At 44.3% G+C, this 19990-nt stretch overlaps 1 protein-coding gene across 3 annotated transcripts in view; it reads left to right on the forward strand.

The window, feature by feature from the left end:
- The window catches only part of PIGP (phosphatidylinositol glycan anchor biosynthesis class P), a 66839-nt gene that overhangs the window by 38116 nt on the left and 8733 nt on the right, over positions 1 to 19990 (forward strand). For all 3 annotated transcript variants that reach the window (XM_085621280.1, XM_085621279.1, XM_085621281.1), the window contains exons 3-4: positions 3423 to 3495; positions 12813 to 12931. In XM_085621280.1, coding sequence (XP_085477406.1) covers positions 3423 to 3495; positions 12813 to 12931 — 192 coding nt within the window. The remainder of the gene's footprint in view (positions 1 to 3422; positions 3496 to 12812; positions 12932 to 19990) is intronic.

A 19990-nucleotide genomic window follows, 5' to 3' on the forward strand; every position in this document is an offset into this window, starting at 1 on the left:
GGCGGATCAACCTGAACTCAACAACATGCACCATCTAGCGACCCAGACTGTTTCTTTACACTATGTACAGACCAAGATCGCTGCTCACTGTTTCGGATGTGAACAACAGACAGTTCTCATGTGAAGCAAAGTCGAGCAAGCATTTCTCAATTTATTAACATGTGACTACAGTGTCGTGTGCAAAAGCAGCAAAAGCGGCAAGATGGCTTTCTAACATCTAACGCGGTTGTGCTAACTTAGCATTGTACATATATAGATAACGATCTTCACTACACTGCTGTGAATCCTGATTGGAACCGGTGGCTCGTGTTGTCCTGTTTGTCATGCCTGAAGGTACTGTTAATTTATTTCTTTAATTTGCGAAGTTGTAGCGTGCTCGCACACGATTTCCCAACTCCGTTTTCTACGGTTGCCTAGCAACCACAACGCTCCACCTTCAGTTTCCCAACCGCGCTATTCAGTGCTCACTTGCCAACCAAGTCGTCCTCACACTCACACATTTCACGCAGCGTGCGGCCATTTTGCGCCTTCTCCAGCCTTTTATCGACCGATCTCCGCATCAGGATACAAAGTATCCATTTATTGATGAACTTCATTTCGTCGTGCGCTACAACGTGTAACTTTGCAGATTCTACGGTGATCTGCAAACCATTTAAGCGCATTGATCCTACGTGACCTACACCTTGGCAGATTCTACGGTGATCTGCACACCATACTTATAACGCAGTGTTTGTTTTACCTTGCATATTCAACTGTGATATGCACACCATTTAAAGCGCATTAACTCTACTATGACTTGCACACCATACTTATAATATTGCGCATCTATCATTTTGCAGATTCTACAGTGATCTGCACATTTTATTTCCCTCACGTTCTGCAAGTCATACCTTATCTCTTTCGTCATGGCTGCTAGCCAAATGATTGCACCACCTTCCATTGAATGGGAGGAGTGGATTGGTAATTTTGAAAACTACATTGAGGCCATTGATGGTCTTAGATTTCGAGATTCAAGAATAAAAGAGATTCTACTTAATTCTGTGAGTAAAGCTGGCCAACAGGCTTTTAAATTTCTACCGGAATTCTTTGGTGCTGATGGTGAACCTATTGATAACCCGTATATTGAGGCGAAGAAAAGACTTTCTAAATACTTTGGTAAACAAGTGAACATTGTCATGCAACAGCATAAATTCTATACTTTGCCTCAAAAGGAAAAAGAGACTTGACCAAATGGTCACTCGTTTAAGAGAGCTTGCTATCAAATGTGATTTTTTTTCTTTTAGCCCATTAAGGTCACCTTGGGTGGAAAATTGTGCATTATGTAAGGACAGTGAGAAAAGACTAAAAGTTAACTCACAAGATCTGGGCTCCATTTCAGCTGGTCAAGCTAGTTTGCCATGGGAAAAGGTTTGTTTGGATTTTATTGGTCCTATGGATTTTCTTTCCTATGAAAATCGCTTTGCAATGGTCTTAGTGGATGTTTCATCACGGTGGGTTATTGTTGAATTTTTGAGAAATATCACCACCAGTACTGTTATCAAACACTTGAGGTCCATTTTTTTAAAGAAAGGCTTTCCTCGTATTTTAGTTACAGACAATGGTACTCAACTTACCTCTTTTGCCATGCGCAGCTTTCTTTTGGGCAATGGAATCAGGCACATGTCTACCTCACTATATAACCCTCAAGGCAACGACATGGTAGAGCGCATGAATAGAGTTGTTATAGGTACTATTCAATTAGCTATTCAGGGTGCTCGTGATATTCAAAGATGTGTGGAAGACATGGTCTGGTCTTATAATACTATGTGCATAGTGTCATGAATGAAGTTCCGTTTGTAAAAATGAGGGGAAGAATACCTAAAACCAAACTTACTCCCAGTGGATGCATGAAGATTGCAAGTCTAATTCTTCTATTGGTCATCCTAGCAATTGTAGAAAAGTTGAAGTGGGTGATCTTGTTAAAGTGAAGCTTGGCAGAAGAGAGTAAGGTATGAACAAGTTTTCTGATCCCTTGAAAGCCCAAGAAGTGCATAGGTAGCATGTCGTATTGGAGAATGGGCAGAAGTGGAATTTGAGGAGGATTGCTTTATATTCCAAGAGTAATGGTGAGCCATCTGATGGCAACTCAGTCCAGCATCAACAGTATGTTGGAAAAACTTGTTCTAGGGGTTAGACAGTTACGGGAAGCTCGCCTTCCGAAAAAATGTAATGATTTTGTATTGTGTTGAATATTATGCTGTTTTATTTTCAGTTTTTTAAATTTAAGGATATTGTATTGTATTGAATTTTATGCTGTTATATGGTCATTTTCCTTCTTTTGTTCCTTCCCCACCTTCCCTTGTTTCTCATAAATGTTCATTTTTATATTCTCTTGTTCTGTTGTAAGAGAAGAAGATGTGTTGTGATGGTAATCTCTCCCTCTGCCCACATATTGTTATGCTGCGCGAGGCTGGCATGTCACACTTAGAACACCCCTTGAGTTCCATTTGAGTCAGGCCATTCTCGGAGAGGCGGTTTCTGAAGGCAGCAGGTTGGGAGCCCCGTCGTGTGAAGAGACTGAAATAAAACTTACTATGTTGGATCTACTTTGGTGTCCGTCTCCTTAACTTCATACTTGAACATATGTCTTGGCTCAACCCAGTGGATTATTAATCTCTCGCCTGATTCTATGGGCTGTTTGGGTGTATCTTTCCTTCTCCTCTTGCATTCAACTGCTTGAGGGACCACTTTACAACTATAGGCCTCTGTGTGCTCCTGCCACTTCCCCTCTTGTTAACACTGCATTCATTAGAGTGTTAAGCCCAGACTTTATGTCTTTGACAATGCTTGTTTATTATTTGCTTTAGTATTCTGTTATGTTCCAAAAGAACAAATAGATATCAAATTGGCTCTCGTACATGAGTAACTCCTTTAGTCGCATTTAGTTGTCCTATCTTATTACTGTTGGTTGATGAGAGTAGGTGTTTATCAGAGTACTATTGATGAAATGACAAAAAGCGGAAGATACCAGTGTAAGAGAACAGGGGGGGAACAGCGGAGGAAAGTACCAACATTGACTAGTGAGGATGGAGTTGGGAGTGACACCAATAAATCTAATACACATTGTAGTACATCTTTCTAATACACATTGTGACAACTATTTTGATGGATTAATAGAGTCTGTCACTAAAAGGAATGTAAAGAGGGGCTGCAGGGTATAATGGGAAGTAGTCCAAATCAAATTCTAAAATGCCATACGTTTTATGATGCAGAGGTACTCAAGAAACCAGAGCAGCCAAACTGCTGTGAGCAATTTCTTGTGACTTTTTCCTATTTCAAAATGTTTCTACACTTGCTTTTTTGGGTTTGTTAATTTGACTACATATTTAAATATAAATCTTTAGTGCTGTTTTGTAACTGATGTTTCTCTTGTTTTTTGGCAGTTCTTTACTTAATGTGGGCATTTGTTCCCGAATCCTGGTTGTACTCGATAGGCTTAACGTACTGGCCTCAGAAGTAAGTTTAAAGTATGTTATGGCCATCGATTTGAAATGTAACCTGCTCCAATAATTATGAAAACACTGCACGTTCCTCCAGCTCTTCTCATAAATAATCTTGATTTTTCAGTAATTTATTCACTTATGAAATCTCGAGATGAGAAAAACGTGGACCCTCTGTTTTTTTCAGGGAATCTGATTGAGGAAAGTGAGCAGTCTTGATAATTCACGTTAGCTCACATAACGCTCTGTGTGGTTTTTACATCTGTCTGGAACGTACAACAACAGGAACCGGTTTATGGATCAGAATCCTCACTCCATCAAGTTATTTCTCTCTTTTCTGTAGAAATATTAACGTTAATACCCCGCTTCCCATTTGGACAACTGCTTCTGATTCTCCTAATCTTGCTAGTACCTTTCCTGAAACTCAGCTAAATCTGCTGCCACCTTCCCTTGTGTTCAATCTTTTAATACAACCAATAAAAGACACATGGACTCAAGCAAAAGTAAATTAAGAACCCCCCAATAGGTGATATTATGGGATCTTTTGTTTGCCCTCTTTGAATGGTTCATTACCACTCTAACTCAATTAGAATGAAAGGACAGGGAATTGGTAATGGAAAAAAGGATGACAAACATCCCATCTCATAATAGTTCTGCTTGAGCACTTTAGGTAGGTGTTGTCCAAGATCCTTTCCTTCTGGCCCCAGATGGCATCCCTTCAGGCATGATATCCGCCTCCAGGTGTATATTCCGAGGAGGTGCTGAAGGAACTTTCCGCAGCCTTCGGTACAAGAGTCACCATCCGACAGCAACACCATAATGGTATTAGTGCCTTCCTTGTGCCCCATTACTAGTAGGATAGAAGTACTGCGGCGGTATTCCCGCTGCTGGAATTGGGGATATCCCTGGTCACAATACTTCTAGGATAGCACCTTTTTAGGCACATATCCCTGAGGAATGACATGTGGCAATCAGTGATCCGGCATCTATTCCCAAAAGTTATTCTTCATCTGCGGGCCTTTTTCACAGGGCATTTCTTGTGCTTTGAGCAAGTAAAATGTCTGGGTGAAAAGCCTGCCCGCTGCAGAATTCCACTAACACTGGTAATTCCCAATGCTGCAGTGAACTGTTACCGGTTGCATCGAGAAGTATGAGCCACCCGGAATGAGTGCATCAGTAGATACCAACTGCCCCTCAAACTTACAACTCCTCTTTCACCTCCGATATTTGTCTGCAGCACCTCTTTTCCTATTCTGTGGAATGTTCAGTTCGGTAATAATGTTTCTGATGTGCTTTTTCAATCTAATTCTTTGGTGTTTCCATGGTAAAAATTGATAATTGGCTTCTTTTATACACTCTGCGTCCACTACTAAATTCAAGCTCTTCTTGACCCCTTTGACAGAAGTATGCATGTTACGCTGCAATTTAGTAGTGCGAGCAGCGCTGGAAAATCAGTGTGTCCATGCAGTGCACAAGAGCGCGTGACCATTTGCGTTGATTTTGCTGCCGCTCGAGTAGAAAATCTACTAAAGCGGAAGCACATCTTCTCGAGAATCAGTCCTCTGACTACGACTGCCTTTGTCACTAAACGGCACTAGAGAATGTCAATTATCGCTTGCGCTTGCTTTTATGGATCCTCACAGGAAAAAACTTCACAGCGCGGCAATTGGCGGAATAGGAAAGTTGCAAAATTCCGTTAATTCCATGGGCGGAATGAAAAATTCCGTCCATCCCTACCTAAGACTTGATCCCAGGTCCACAGTATGGTATGGTGCACTGGCCACACATAGTTATTACAAGAGCATGCCACACCTGCTTGGCTGCAAAATACCTTTCAGGAACCCACTTGCACATGGTGAATGACAGCTGGCAGGGCAAGACCAGAACCCCACAGGCAGTCACAATGCCTAGGCCCAGACTACATCACGCTGCTCACCTTGGAATGTGACAGGTTTTATCTCATTATGGAGCTCCTCTGTGATGAGGGCCCTTATCTTGAATCCTCTCACCTGTAACTAATGTGGATCAAGAATGGAAACCCTTACCGGCGAATATCGAATGGCAGAAACCCAGCTATTGATTGATGAATGCTGCGCTATACAAATACATAGCAAACTATAACTACACATCCTGCCCATCGTTCCTCCTTGCCAGTCAGACCACCATTTACCTACCTTGTTGCCCTGCTTTTAAATTCTGTCTTCGGAGTTCCAGTCCTAGTATCTTACTTCATATAATGGTAAAATACTAAATGTGCAGTCATTTTATGACCTCCTGCGTTTAAAACTCAGAGACGTTGTCACAGTTCGCTCAGCTCAGGTACCTCCCTCATCGTTTACCTTTATTGAGTACTAATGCATGCTAGGATCCTTGCCCCTTAGCACAGTCTTGTATGCATCCCTTTGTTGTCTTGCGCTGACGGAAAGTATATTAAGCTTTAAATATTCATGTATCAGCTACAGGTACTTGTTTTTTGTCGGTCTGGGTGGTGAAAGACATTAAGCAACCACGCCTGCTGGAGCCTGGTGCCTCCTCCGTTTAGGGTGCACATGATCGGGGAATTGTCTGAAATTCTGGTGGGTAACACACATCTGCTCAGTCTATAGATACCCCATAATGGGCTGCATCTCAAGTAAACTGAATTACCCTATGCCTCAGAGTTCCATCCTCTTGACACCTGCTATTACTAAAGGGCGGTACTGTTTATGTATTTATTTGAGAGTTTTATATAGTGCTAGCTAGACCCAAAGGTATCAGAGTGCTTTACAACAGTAAATGTTCACATCAAAGATAACAAGTCTATATAGAGGATCAGAGTCAGCGTGCTTTACAACACTAGTTTATAAGAAGGAGAAAGACACATGGGAAAGTTGGAGCAGAGACATTGCAGAAGGGCCTCTGCCACCCTGAAAATGAGGAGGAAAATCTGGTTTGTCTTGATACACACTTTGATCTTCAAGATTCAGATAAGAGAGAAATCCAGTTAGATTTAGAAATAGAACATAGTTCCCACCTCCACAACACCACACTGTTGAAATCGACCAGCTTTCAAAGAAGCCTCTTTCTTGAACCTCATGTTCAATAAAAGTTAATAAAACTCGGAACCGAAAAGTGTGAGCTCAGAAGAGAAAACCAGTGGAGCTATATTAAATGCAAAAATAATAACATAGATTGAAGAATCAATCAATCAATCAATCAGGGTTTTTAAAGTGTGGCTACTCACCCGTGAGGGTCTCAAGGAACTGTGGGGCGGGGGTTCAGCAGATCAGACTAAGTGCTGAGTTCATCCGAAGAGCCAGGTCTTGAGGTCTTTCCTGAATTACATCAGCGAGGCTGATTTCCTGAGGTGGCTGGGCAGAGTGTTTCATGTCTTGGAGGTGAGGTAAGAGAAGGACATTCCTCTGATTCTGGTCTTGCGGATTCATAGGGTGGTAGCCAGGGAAAGCTGGGTGGAGCGGAGGTGTCTGTTGGGTACGTGGCATGTGAGACTGTGATACAGGTATGCAGGCCCGGCATTGTGAAGGGCCTTGTATACGTGGAGGAGTTTGAAGGATATTCTTCTGTCGACTGGCAGCCAGTGGAGGTCGCGGAGGTGTTGAGTGATGTGGCTGCACCGGGGATGTTGAGGATTAGTCTTGCTGCTGCGTTCTGGAGTCTTTGGAGAAGTTTCTGAGTGACGCCGGCATAGAGTGAGTTGCCTTAGTCGAGTCTGCTGCTGATGAGGGCATGGGTGACTGTCTTCCTGGTTTCGGTGGGGATCCATCAGAAGGTCTTTCGCAGCAGGCACAGTGTGCTGAAGCAGGCCTCGGAGACGGGGTTTATCTAGCAGTCCATTGTGAGCAAGGAGTACAGTACGATACAGAGGTTTCATGCGTGCTTTGTGGAGGTAGGGGAATTTCTTAGAGCAGAGGGCCACCAGGAGTGGTTCCAAGCGGAGGGGGAGGTTTCCATGAGGAGGACTTCTGTCTTGTCCGAGTTAAGCTTTAAGCAGCTGTTCTTCATCCAGGCAGCAATGGCTTTTATCCCTTCGTTGAAGTTGTTCCTGGCGACAGTGGGTTCTTTGGTGAGGGAGAGGATCAGCTAGGTGTCGTTGGCATAGGAGACTATGTTGAGCCCGTGGTTCCTGACGATGGCTGTGAGGTGGGCCATGTAGATGTTGAAGAGGGTGGGGCTGAGGTCTAAAGTCCTCCGCAGCTGATCTCTGTTGGTTTCGAGAGGCACGGTGGGAGTCTAACCCGCTGTGTTTTGCCAGTGAGGAAGGAGCATATCCAGTTGAGGGCCTTGTCTTGAATACCAGCGTCATGGAGTCTTGGGGCTAGGGTGTGGTGGGAGACTGTCGAAGGCCACCGAGAGATCCAGTAGGACGAGGGGCCACGTTTTGCCCTGGTTGAGGTGAGAGCGGATGTCGTCAGTAGCGGCGAGGAGGGAGGTCTAGGTGCCAGTGGCAGCTGGTGACATTTGAAAGTGGAGGGGCGTAAAATGATTGTCGTACTGCACTGCAGCGAGCGTAGTGAGCGAGCCTGAACAACCTACAGGATGTTTGGGGGGGGGGAGGGTAACCCCCCCCTTGAGAAAAGTTTTGAAAAAAGAGTGGACAAATGGTGCATTTTCAAACAAATTTGAGAAAGCAGGAAGGTTAAAAAAAAGCAATTGTGAAAGTGCAGTTATTACATTAATAAAGAGATGTCACTTAACAAAATAGGTAGCTCGCTATTCATTATAACGAAGGTCATGCCGCCCGCTGCTCCGAACATATGTGCTCGTGTTTCTAAAATTAAAAGGCTGTAAAATATGTGTGTGATGTGCAGCCACACATTCAGTTGCACACTGTACTATCTGTGTAATGTGCTTAGTGCAGCAATACATATATAAATACATAAGGAAGTCAGCCACACAGACTGAAAATTGTTCCCTTATATGTATCATGTGATTGGGGTAAGCAAGGTTCCGAGCTAGCAGTGCACTATTTGTAACCTGATTAGCGTAGGCAGGCAGACTGCAAACACTGCAGGGTTTGTTGCATGTGATTGCGATACTAACACACGCAGCATTATTTTTGTACCATGTTAGAATAAACACAGCTTATCTATTACTATCATGTCATTAGTGTAAATACACCACTGTATGGATCACGTGCTAGTGCAGCAAGGCACATAGACATACTTGGTGTAGGCAACCACACATACTCAGTGCGGGCAACATCACAGCCTGTACACAGCTCGTTATTTGTACCCTGTGGTTACGGTAAGCAAACACATAGGTCACCCCAAGGACAACCTGTTTATAGCATGTAATTTGCTTGTTTACTCTGACACCTCGCACACACACATTAGCTAGCTCTTGGCCCTCGATGTTCTGTCCCATGTCGTTCTTAGAAACTCTGATGTCCCTTTTACTTCCCACAGTGATGCGTGGTACCTCTTGTTCGAATCGAGTTTGAGTTATATAAAACTGCAAAAAAATGTGCCCTACTGTCCCATTCAAAGCACAATAGTGCCATACTGTCTCATTCAAAGCACAGTGACGCTTGAGTGTGATACTGTCCCATTCAACACACAGTAGCACTGGAATACCCTAGAGTCCCAATCAAAGTCCACTAGCACCAGAGCTCTCAACTGTCCCATTCAAAGCACATTAGCCATGGAGAGCCCTACTGCCACACTGAAAGTACAGTGGCACTAATGAGAAAGCGCCGTACATTCTGATTCAAATCATAGTAGCGCTGGAAAACTCAACTGTTCTACTCAAATCATTATAACCCTGGAGTGCCCTTCCGCCCTATTTGAAGCACAGCTGCACTGGTGCCCTCTACTGTTCAATTCAAATACAGCAACCCTGGAGTGTCCTACTGTCTCCTTCAAAACGCAGTAGCTCTGGGTTGCCCTACTGTCCCACCGAAAGTACAACTGCACTGGTGAGAATTGCCCTACTGTCCCATTCAAAGCAAAGTAGTCCTGGAGTGCCTAACTGCCCAACTGAAAATTCAAAAGCATTAATGAGAAATGCCCTTCTGTCTCATGCAAAGCTCTGTAGCCCTGGGAAGCCCTTCATTTCTTTTCAAAGCACAGTAACGCAGGCGTGCACTAACTTACCATTCAAAGCCCAGTATCACTTATTGCATTGTGCCATTCAAAGCACGGTAGTGCTGAAGTGTTCTACTGCCCTATTCAAAGCACAGCGGGCTCTTAAGAAAAACTTTAGTCCATGCACTTTTTTTTTTTAAACAAACGATGCAACGTGCATCTGAATATAAAGAATCCAGGCCGTACAACATTCAAGGGATCACCTCACAGGGAAGTTAAAGATATATTGCTATTGTACTACGGGTTTCCAGGTGAACGGCCAAAATAAAGAACAGTGAAACATAACTTTTGTAGAATACGAAAGATTAAAAAAAGAAAATGAGGGAAAGTGGCCATTCTACATTGAGCATTACCCAGCACTGACCCTGTCACTCCGGCTCCTCCCTCACTGTTGCCACACTGCCACAGTACAGAAATGAGACTGTTATGGGCTCGTTTTTATAAATCCTCAGGTGTCCCCCTGCCTCTCACATTTCACCTCCCTCGGAGGTCGTGTTCAGACTTAGACGGGGTTTTTGGCGGAGTTGACCACGAGACAAAGCACAGCCGCGTTTTCCCACATGGCCTAAGCCTCTAATTCGTGGCAAGTGTTCAACTGCTCAGTCTATTTTTCACTTCACAAGAAATCAGAAGAAATCAGACGCAAAGCCCTCATCACACATGCATGCAACACAACTTGCGAGTCATTGCAGCTCATTGTACCTACCTGTTGTCACACCCCAGCCTCTCAATAATCTGCAGTGCTATGCTGTGACTGCAGCCGTTGCCAGTGTCCGTCCCGAGCAATAAATACAGCCAACAACTGCATCCATACGACTCTATTCTTGATCTATATGGAACTATATATTATTTACTACTTACCTATGTATCTTCGATATTGTGACTTTACTATGCTTGATTTGTATGGAACTATATGTTTACCATATGCCTTTGTTCTATTCGATATATACCCTGTAAAGTGCTCTGATACCCGCAAGGGTCTTGTTCACGCTATATTAAACCTTCAAAACAAATAAATCAATAAACGACACATGGAATACAGCCCACCTGCTGCGTGCCGAATATGCTGAAATCAGAGCTGTGCAGCTAAACTCTTCCACAGCCCATTCCCTCAGTTCCCATTATCCAATCAGTATGCCTGAAAGTGGAGCGAAGGCAAGGGAGTGCTCCAATTGTTGCCATCCACTACTCTGTCTTGAGATAGGCCAGCCCTGCCCCTTACTATTCATTTCAATAGCCCGCTGTTAAAACCGCCTGGGCCACTGCATAAGCGCCCCATTTAAAACCAACCATTTTCAGCTTTCTCTGGCCCCTCCCTTCAGGCTGACATCACTCTTCTCGCATGTGATTCGAGGGCGAGCAATAGTCCTCTCCCCGGCCAGCACATGCGTAGGAGGTCTCTAACCTCATCTCTTCCTGAAAAAAAACTGAATTTGTAATCAACACGAAGCAGTGAGCACTTCATTTGAAGCTGCTGCATTGCGTACAGTCTCTCTTATCTACTCCCTGATCCTAGTCCCGAAGCTAGTAGGGAAACTCCCCTTTTTGCCCATTAACACCAGCTGCTCCTGCTAGGTGCTATGATTGCTTTTGAATCCGGATTGGGAGATTTTCAGGACGTGGTTGGTTTCGATAAATTTGGTGAGCTGGGCGTTGCTTTCTTTTTCGATGACTGGATGATGTAGAAGGGAGATGGGCCTGAAGTTCTTGAGGTCTGTCTGGTCCACAGAGGTTTTCTTCAGAAGGGGGTTGATCTTGGTATGTTTTCAGTCATTGTTGAAGGTGGCGGTCTCAAGGGAACATTTGATGCTTCGGCATAGCTCGTGTGCGATGGCAGAAGCGGCTCTGTAGAAGATGCGGTGCAGGCAGGGGTCCGAAGGTGCTCCGGAGTGGATGCTTTTCATGGTCTTTACGGTGTCGTCTGTGGTGAGTGCGTAGCAGCTGTGCAGAGTCGTTCGGAGTGGGGGTCGGTTTAGTAGATGATGTTGAGCCTGTGGTTTCTGGCATGGGCTGCAAGGAGGGCCATGTGGTGGTGGTTGGCGCGGTGGGGTGGTGCTGGGTGTTGAAGTTGTCGTAGGTAGTTTTGATCTTGTGTTAGAAGTAGGTGCTGAGTCTGTTGCAGAGGTCTTGTGAGGGTGGGACAATTGTGGTCTCGCTGTTGGGTTTGGCCAACTCCTTGATAATCCTGAAGAGTTGTTTGCTATTGTGTTCGTTGTTGCTGATTCTGTCTCGGAGGGCCTTCTTCTTTGTGGTTTTGATGAGGTGGTGGTGGCTGCTTTGAAGGCGGCGTGGGCTTCCAGGGTTTCGTCGTTCCTCCATGTCTTCTCGAGCCGTCTACAGGTGCATCTGGACTCTTGAAGCGCGGGGGTGAACCAGCTTGCTTTCTTGAAGTGTTTTTAGCCAGTGGCTTTCTTGAGGGGGCAAGGGTGTCGGCTCAGTTTGCGATTAATTGAGGTTGCGTGCTGTGGTGTTGATGTCAGAGGATATCAATGGTGGTGTGTCATTGAGGAAGGTGGTGAGTTGATCTTCTGTATCTCTGTTCCAACTTCTGTGGGGTAAACAGTGGGTGTGCTGGTGTGCGGTGCTGTAGAATGAGAAGTGGATGCAGTGGTGGTCTGTCCAGAGGAATTAGGTGGTGTGGCTGTAGGAGATGCTGTTTCCAGTGGCCAAGTGTGTGTCCTGCTGTGTGTGTGTGAGAGATGACTAGCTGTTTAAGTACTACTTTGGCGATGTTCTCAAGGAGGGAGGAGGTGTTAGGATCGTTTTGGTTGTCCAGGTGGAAGTTGAGATCTCCGAGTAGGTTGTAGTCGGTGAATGCGAGGGCCTGGGGTGCGATGAGGTCGATGATGGCGTCGGTGAAAGAGGGGCAGGGACCGGGTGGTCTGTAGACGAGGGTCCAGCGGAGGGTTGTTTTCAGGTTGGTCTTAATCTTTTTGTAAAGTTCACCATCAATGAATCATCTTAGAGCCTTTGTTCGGTAGTAGCTAGTATGGACAGACGGGGAGGTTCTGTGCAGGAGTTGGACACCGACACAGTGTTCACTACGAATAATGGACTACAAGTTGAATGACCGTCAGAAATGCACTTTTAGAGTATAGTAGAATTTTAATGCAACAAAGTACTTTTACCTCTGACTACTGCATCACCCACATTGCAAATCAGATTGAGGGAAAGTTGACGAAATAATTATTTTATTGTTTTAACGTGATGTTTTTGTACCTTGCCACTAAAATATTTCTCTTTATTACAGGTACTGGGCAATTGCTTTGCCAGTATACTTTCTTGTCAGCTTAATTATTGCGTTGATACTCTTGTTTGGGATTAATATGATGAGTACTGCGCCACTGAACTCCATACACACTATCACTGGTGAGTATATTCAACAATTAAATCCAGATTAACACACACTCACTTCTTCAGTAAATAGTAAACATATTACTATAAAAATGTAAGATCGAAATTCTGACTGGTACTAGGTGTTCGCGAAATTGCTATATTTTATTCATTAAATGTTGTGAAATTATGTAAAATTACGTTTTTAAAGCAAAGTGTGGTTTGACAGACTGTCTGGTGACTTTTTTCACAAGAGGACACATCTTGCATAGTAAACGTCTCATGAGATGAGTAGTTATTGAAGAAAATATTTGCAGCCAAGTCATTTTCTGTGCAAACCTGTGCTCCCGAAATTTACGTGAAATTATGTAATGTGAAACTTTAGGACATTTTTCCTCATTTCTCAAATTGTGCCAGGGAAATTCAAATTTAGAGGCGAAGGCTGTGTGATTTCAGAAATTAATGCTCTTTGGAAGTTTAATGCTGTGAAGGCTTTTATGTTACAACCATTTCTAATTCTCCAAAGCCACTGTCTTCTAAAGTGCTCTTCAGTTTATTCACACACAGGTAGACAAGAGGGCTGTATGTGCATATGCAATCACGTGTTCAGAGCAATTCTCATATAAAGGCATGCATGGACTCGGAGACCAACAGCTATATAGACTCTCAAATTATACAGTCCTCCTGGCTAAAGGGAATTATATCCACAGGCACACACATGCATACAACGCAGAAAGACATGTAGAAAACATCTACACAAATTTAGATTAATTTATGATTGTGTTAATGAACATGGAATGGAGGAATGGATATCTGTGGGTGGATACGTTTATGGGATAGATACGTGGATAAAAAGTCTTAAAAATCACAAATTCGTATTTATGATACTGGCAACTTCTCTTTCGGCTGTCAAGGGACTTAGTGTGTTTCCTAAATTGTTCAAAGATGGCCGCTGTGCATATTTGAAAGCAAGATGGGTATCTTGTAATGATTTTTCTTAAATTAGGAGGACAAACCATTACAAGATCGCACCCATTCATACATGGGCAGCCATCTTGAAATGGTTTAAAACCATTTTAATAAGGGATCCTCCACAAACTGATGAGCAGTGCTGAGGTTGCAAAGTGGATAGGAGGAGGTGGCAAGTAGCCACTCCTGTGTGAAGGCACTTACTTAATTTCAGTCTGTAGTTGCTGGTGGGTGCAACTTGCACTTTTCAGTCAAGAGTGATACTCTTCTGATGGTTGCTTAGGAAGCAGCCCCGATCATCACCCTGAGGAATTTAAAATCTCACAGCAGCTGCCTGCCTTGTCCTGAGCTCCGGCCAGACATTAGTGCGTGCTAGTCATTCACAGTACACAGTTTGCTGTAAACGTTAACATGTGCTAGGGTGTGGCCTCTGACGACACTACTCTGCTTCTTGTTGCCCAGCTGTGTGTTTGTGTCAGGGAGGCCTACTGGCGGACCGTGTCATGGGCAATGCTCTTTTGAGTCTGTGGTGCGACCTGGCAAAACCCCATGCCCCTGAGTTTTGCCATTGTTTCTTGTTTCCCACCCATACCATCACCTTTGCTGAAACCTCGCTGGCTTATTTAAGGCGTTGGGTTTTGGTGCTCTGGGAGAGCATGCATGTCGTTGTACGAGTGGTGGTCTGGAGCTCTCTGCTTCTCCTGCCGTTGACCTTCTACAGTGCTGTAGCTCATCTGCCTACTTCAGTCTGGGTTTAGGAACAGGTGCCTGGCTCAAGCACTGTGTGTGGAAGTTCAGAATGAGGACCAGGGTAAGTTCTGTTATGTTCCAGTCCAGCCCCAGGGTTGAAGCAGCAGAGGCCTAGCACCACTGCTCCCTCCTCCCTCTTCTGGCAGCTGCTGTCGCCTGTGGGTAGAGGTCTGTTGACGCATGCCTGGTGAAACGCCTCCATGATTGAATAGGATCATTTCCACTGCCAGAAGGTAAGTAGCGTGGCGTGGGAGAGGCCGAGTGTTGTATGTCACTGTATGCATATGTGAATGCATGAGTGGGAAGCTCAGTCAAAGTGCATTTTAGGAATAGGTGTGCTATACTGCTCATATATGTTTGTCCATTGCCCCTCAATGGCTCTGCAGCATGGAGAATTGCAAAGCCGCTTCATGATTGCACTTAGCAGTAATCGAAAAGCGGTTTCCATAATAAGTAGTATGTTGTTTCTAAAGACAAAAACAAGTGACAGTTTATAGTGCATTATAGTGAAAGGGCAGCGAGCAAGAACAACACTTGGGCTTCAAGTTGAGCTGCACCAAGAACTAGTTTCGTCATGCGAATTATTAAAGCTGAAATAGAATCCACCTTTCTAACTGTGGATGTATGTATAATCATTTCAGATAGGTCGAAGAGGACTTGAATGATGTAATTTTGTACTCGGTACCTGTTATTCAGCAGTGGAATTTGCCCAATTAACGTAACAAAAGTTGCCACTTATTCCTGCCCTGTCACAAAGGTATAAGTGCAACGCAAAGCTGCCTGTTTATTGTTACAGAAAATAATTAATGTTCCCTTACTTGTTTCCCATATCAAGGTTGTCATTTAGTACTGCTGTGGTGCTCATGATCAAACTTGGTCTCCATTAAATCATTTAATGTAACCCCGAGTTGCTTTTAAGAGAATATCTCAGTAGTAGCTATATATTTAAATATAATATTACTCATTGGCAGTCGCCGCTGGGTATTTATAGTTAGGATCGTGTTACTATGGTAAATACATTTCTTGTATTGCTTATAACTTTGGCCCCGTTTTACAAATCTCCCCCAAACGTTCCAAAGAAGTGCTACTTTTTAACTAGTTTGTTTATTGAAAGTTTCAGGGTGATCCGGCAAACGGGGTAGAGAAAAAGGGGGATCCCAAAACACGTTTTCCTCATTCATTTTCCATAGGAACTTTAGACACAGCTTCAGCTCAACCCGCTGAACAGATTCACACCAAATTTGACAGAAAGCTAGATCTTCGTCCAGAAAGAGTGCTGTTTGTGATTTGGTGTAAATCCGTTTAGTAGTTTTTGAGCAAATAATGCAAAAAAACTATGTATATCAGGTACGTGAAACCTCCGTGGAGTTGACAGATCTCTATCTGAGATCTGATTGGCTGCCACCACCTCAACCAGGAGTAGTGTCATCCTTCGTAGAACTTGGAACTCAGCCCGAGTCTAAAAAAAAATCTTTAAAAAAAGATTTTGCCACAAATTTACAGAGGATCCGCAGTAGCTTGATATTCTTTTTTAAAACCTCCCCCGGTATGGACTAGGGCCCGGCGGGATGCCCCCCACTCTCCAAGCCGTTTTTGTCCCCCGGGACCCCAACCTCCATGGTCCAGAGTATTTTTAAAGTGAGGGGGGCATGTGTCTCTCTTCCTAGGCCATTTTCAGCCTTGGGGACCCCATTCCCCAGATTCCCAAAGGATTTTGAAAGGAAGGAAGGGAGGCATCCCCATGTCTCTTAAGGCCCCTGGGACTACATCCCTCGGGCCCGCTGTATTCTTTATCCGGAGAGTGGCTGAGCCTTTAAAGGACCTTGGGGACCCAAACCCCCAGAGCCGCTACTATTTAAAAAAGAGGGGTGGGATCATGCGGCATCTCCACCCGGAGCCATTAACGGCCCCAGATATCCCATCGCCTGAGGGCGACCACATACAGTGTCGCGGGGAGCCCATCCCCGGGACACAGTAGTTTTTCTGCCCTCACCAGCGCGGACAGGGAAACTTGTGTCAGGCGAGAGCATTTTTAAAACTCTCGCTAAACTCATGAGAAATTGGAGTCTGATAAACCGCCTAAGGATTTGTTATCAAATCAAATTACAGCTGAGCGGTTATCCCATCTCACACCAGTAATGGAATGTTTTTCTCAGCTGGTGGAAAGCATTATGGAAAGCAGTAAGTGTAGCTATAAGGTGGTAGAATCATTTATGCAATGCTAATGTTCATGGTTAAAATGTCGCTGACTACAGGTCATGGGCATACATTTATCCACCATGTCAAGTTTGTTGAAGAAGAAGCGTTTTACAGTCAGCCAGGTTCTATGCTCACAATTAACCCCTTTTATTTAAAATCCTGTAGGCACTCTCAAAAATACGAATTGAAAATTTGACCCTGATGGGAATCTTGATTGGGAGATCGATGTCTGGCTCTCTGACACCAAGAAGCTTGTCTCTTGCTTTGTGCCTTTTCAGTGGTTTTTGCCTATAATTTTGTTTTGGTCTTAATAATACTGCTAGTTGTATTATGCTCGGAGGGAATACTATGAGCTCTAAAGTGCATCTGTGTCGTTTTCCAAGAATATGCAGTTCCTAAATACTCTGGTACTTTAATCAGAGCAACATGCTCTAATCTTTTTTTTAAAACAATTTTTATTAAACATCGCTCAGCATACAGTGAATACAGTATTTGAAGCAGTTGTTCAGTATACAGTTTGATCAGAGCAGACAGCGCCAGAAATACGTCATGGCTATACATTTGAAATGGAGCTTGTATGATGTTCAAAAATAGTTTTTATTTTTTTATTTTATTTTTCCATCCAACCAGTAGTTACATATCATTCAAGACATTTCAATCGTCAATGTTCAGTAATACATATCATTTGGAGTTACAATCTACATCATACACCTATCAGTTATCACTTTTGTCATTCCCGAATCAGCAGATGATATACCGCCTTACATGTGTCTCTACACTCCCCATCAACTCGACACTCCCTGTTTCCCGCAGCATCTATTACCTGTGTGGTACACCAGTCATGGTATTGTGAGGACTAGTTACTTCATGAGTCAGATCGTGATTCAGGCTCCAGTGCTGCCTGTAAGTATTGGACAAGCGGCTCCCAGAAGTGTCTGGGCCGCGAAGCTTGTGGAATGTCCTCTGCATAAGTCTCCAGCGTAGTTTTACAATAGGTCATGTCCGTGATCCAGTCTTTAAGTCTGGGAGGTCTCTTGCTTCCCCACCTCATACCTCATACCTCATCGCAATGCGCCTTTTTGCAAGCAGCAATGCTACCGCCAAGAATTTCCTGCGTCTAGCATGTTTAAGTTTCCTGACACCCAAAATGCACACCAAGTGAGGGATCTGCTCTGATAACATTTCGGAGAGTGTGGCGGTGACTTCATCCCAATATGTCTGCAGTTGTGGGCATGACCATGAGGTATGGAAAAAGTCAGTGCACGGTGCATTGCACCTCTGGCAGGTGTCTGTCTTTCTTAGGCCTAGCCTGTGTAGTTTGGCCCTCGTATAATATAGTTGATGGAGGAATTTGAAATGGATGATGCGCAAGTTGCAGTTTGACGTGAGAAGTGTGAGTTGTGTGCAGCTGTAGTGCCCGTCTTGTTCATCTATTGTCTCTCCCAACGCTACCTCCCATCTACCCAACGCTGCGGTAGGTTTCTCGGCCTGTTCCTCTTGGGCTGCATTATATAAACGTGTTACCAGATTTTTCCGGTTGGGGCCCGTTAACAATATTTGTAATGTATTCAGTTGTGAGGGTTCATCCGGGAATGTGGTGTATAAGGACCGGGCGGCCATACATAGTCGTAAATATGCGAATTTCTTCAGGGGGAGTTGATGAGCACAAAATGAGGGGTCTGTCCATTTAATGAAGGTATTATGGGGGTATAATTGTCCCATAGAGGTCTGTCCCATCTCCGTCAGTAATGTATGCGTTTTCTTTTCTTGTGTTACGGTAAGCTTAGGGTGTTTCGCCGTGGGCAGCGCCCGTGCATACACCGGCAACTTGCGTGCTCTGTGTGCCAACGCATGCCACGCCCTTGAGGTGCATTGGGCTGTATGAATCTTGTCACTTGGTGTGTACCTTATCGGGTCGGCTATGAGCGCAGTCAGTGGCAGAGGAGCAACGCTGTCTTTTTCCACCACGATGTGTGGTATATATGCATGTGGTATCGTCCAGTAGTGTGCGTGCTGTGCTTGTGCGCAAAGGTAATATAGGTGGAAATCCGGCGCCCCAAAGCCTCCTAAATGATATGGTTGGGTTAAGACCCTCCAGCTCGTTCTGGCCTGTTTACCTGCCCATGTGAGTTTTTGCACAATAGAGCGTAATCTTACGAAGAAGGCCGCATTCAACCATATTTGTACATTCCAGAACAGATCTAGAACCCTGGGTAATATAATCATTTTCTCTAAGGCTATCCTGTCCGCCATTGAGAGAGGCATTTTTATCCACTTATCTACCTGTTCCTCTACTCTCATCAGCGCCTTTCCATAGTTCTCCCTAATTACCAATTCTGGATCACGGTGGATCCAGACCCCTAAGTATTTTACTGGATCTGTCCGCCATTTTAAAGGGTATTCCAGATGAGGTTCTTCTGTTTCCGCAGTGAAAGAGATCACAACTGATTTATCCCAGTTTATTTGGAGGCCGGCATACTGCTCATATCTAACATATTCCCTGATAAGCAGGTTTAGATTCTTATCTGGGTGTGTGGTGTAGAGGACCATGTCATCGGCGTACAATGCTATTCTAATGGGGCGGAGACGGAATTGCAGGGCCGAGTCAGAGTGTTTCTGTCGAATCTTACAGACCAGTGGTTCTAGGATTAGTGCAAAGAGCATTGGTGATAGCGGGCACCCTTGTCTGATACCATGCTTTACCTCTATGGGGATTGGATGTGTAGTCATTTATTCTGACCCGTGCCTTAGGCACAGCATACAATAACGATATCCATTTCAGGAATGGCTCTGGGAACCCCATTTTGTGAAGAGTGACGAACATAAAATCCCACTCCACCGAGTCGAATGCCTTGGCAGCATCTAAAAGGGCCGCAGCCACTGGTGTGTCCGCGTCTAATTGATGGTATAGCGCAAAAATGGTACGGATGTTGTGGGTGGTGGACCGTGTCGGCATAAAGCCTGCCTGGTCTGGCAACACCAGGTTGCATAGAAGCGGTTGTATTCTGTTCGCTATTATTTTAGCTAAAATCTTAGCATCTATGTTTATCAGGGATAGAGGCCTATATGACTCGCACTCAGTGGGATCCTTACCCAGTTTTGGGAGTGCTATCAGGAGTGCCTCACTTAGTGAGGTCGAAAGTATGCCTTCTTCATAAGCTTCTTCAAGCATTTCAG

This window comes from Triturus cristatus, chromosome 8, assembly GCF_964204655.1.
Source record: "Triturus cristatus chromosome 8, aTriCri1.1, whole genome shotgun sequence".
Classification (NCBI taxonomy): Eukaryota; Metazoa; Chordata; class Amphibia; order Caudata; family Salamandridae; genus Triturus; species Triturus cristatus.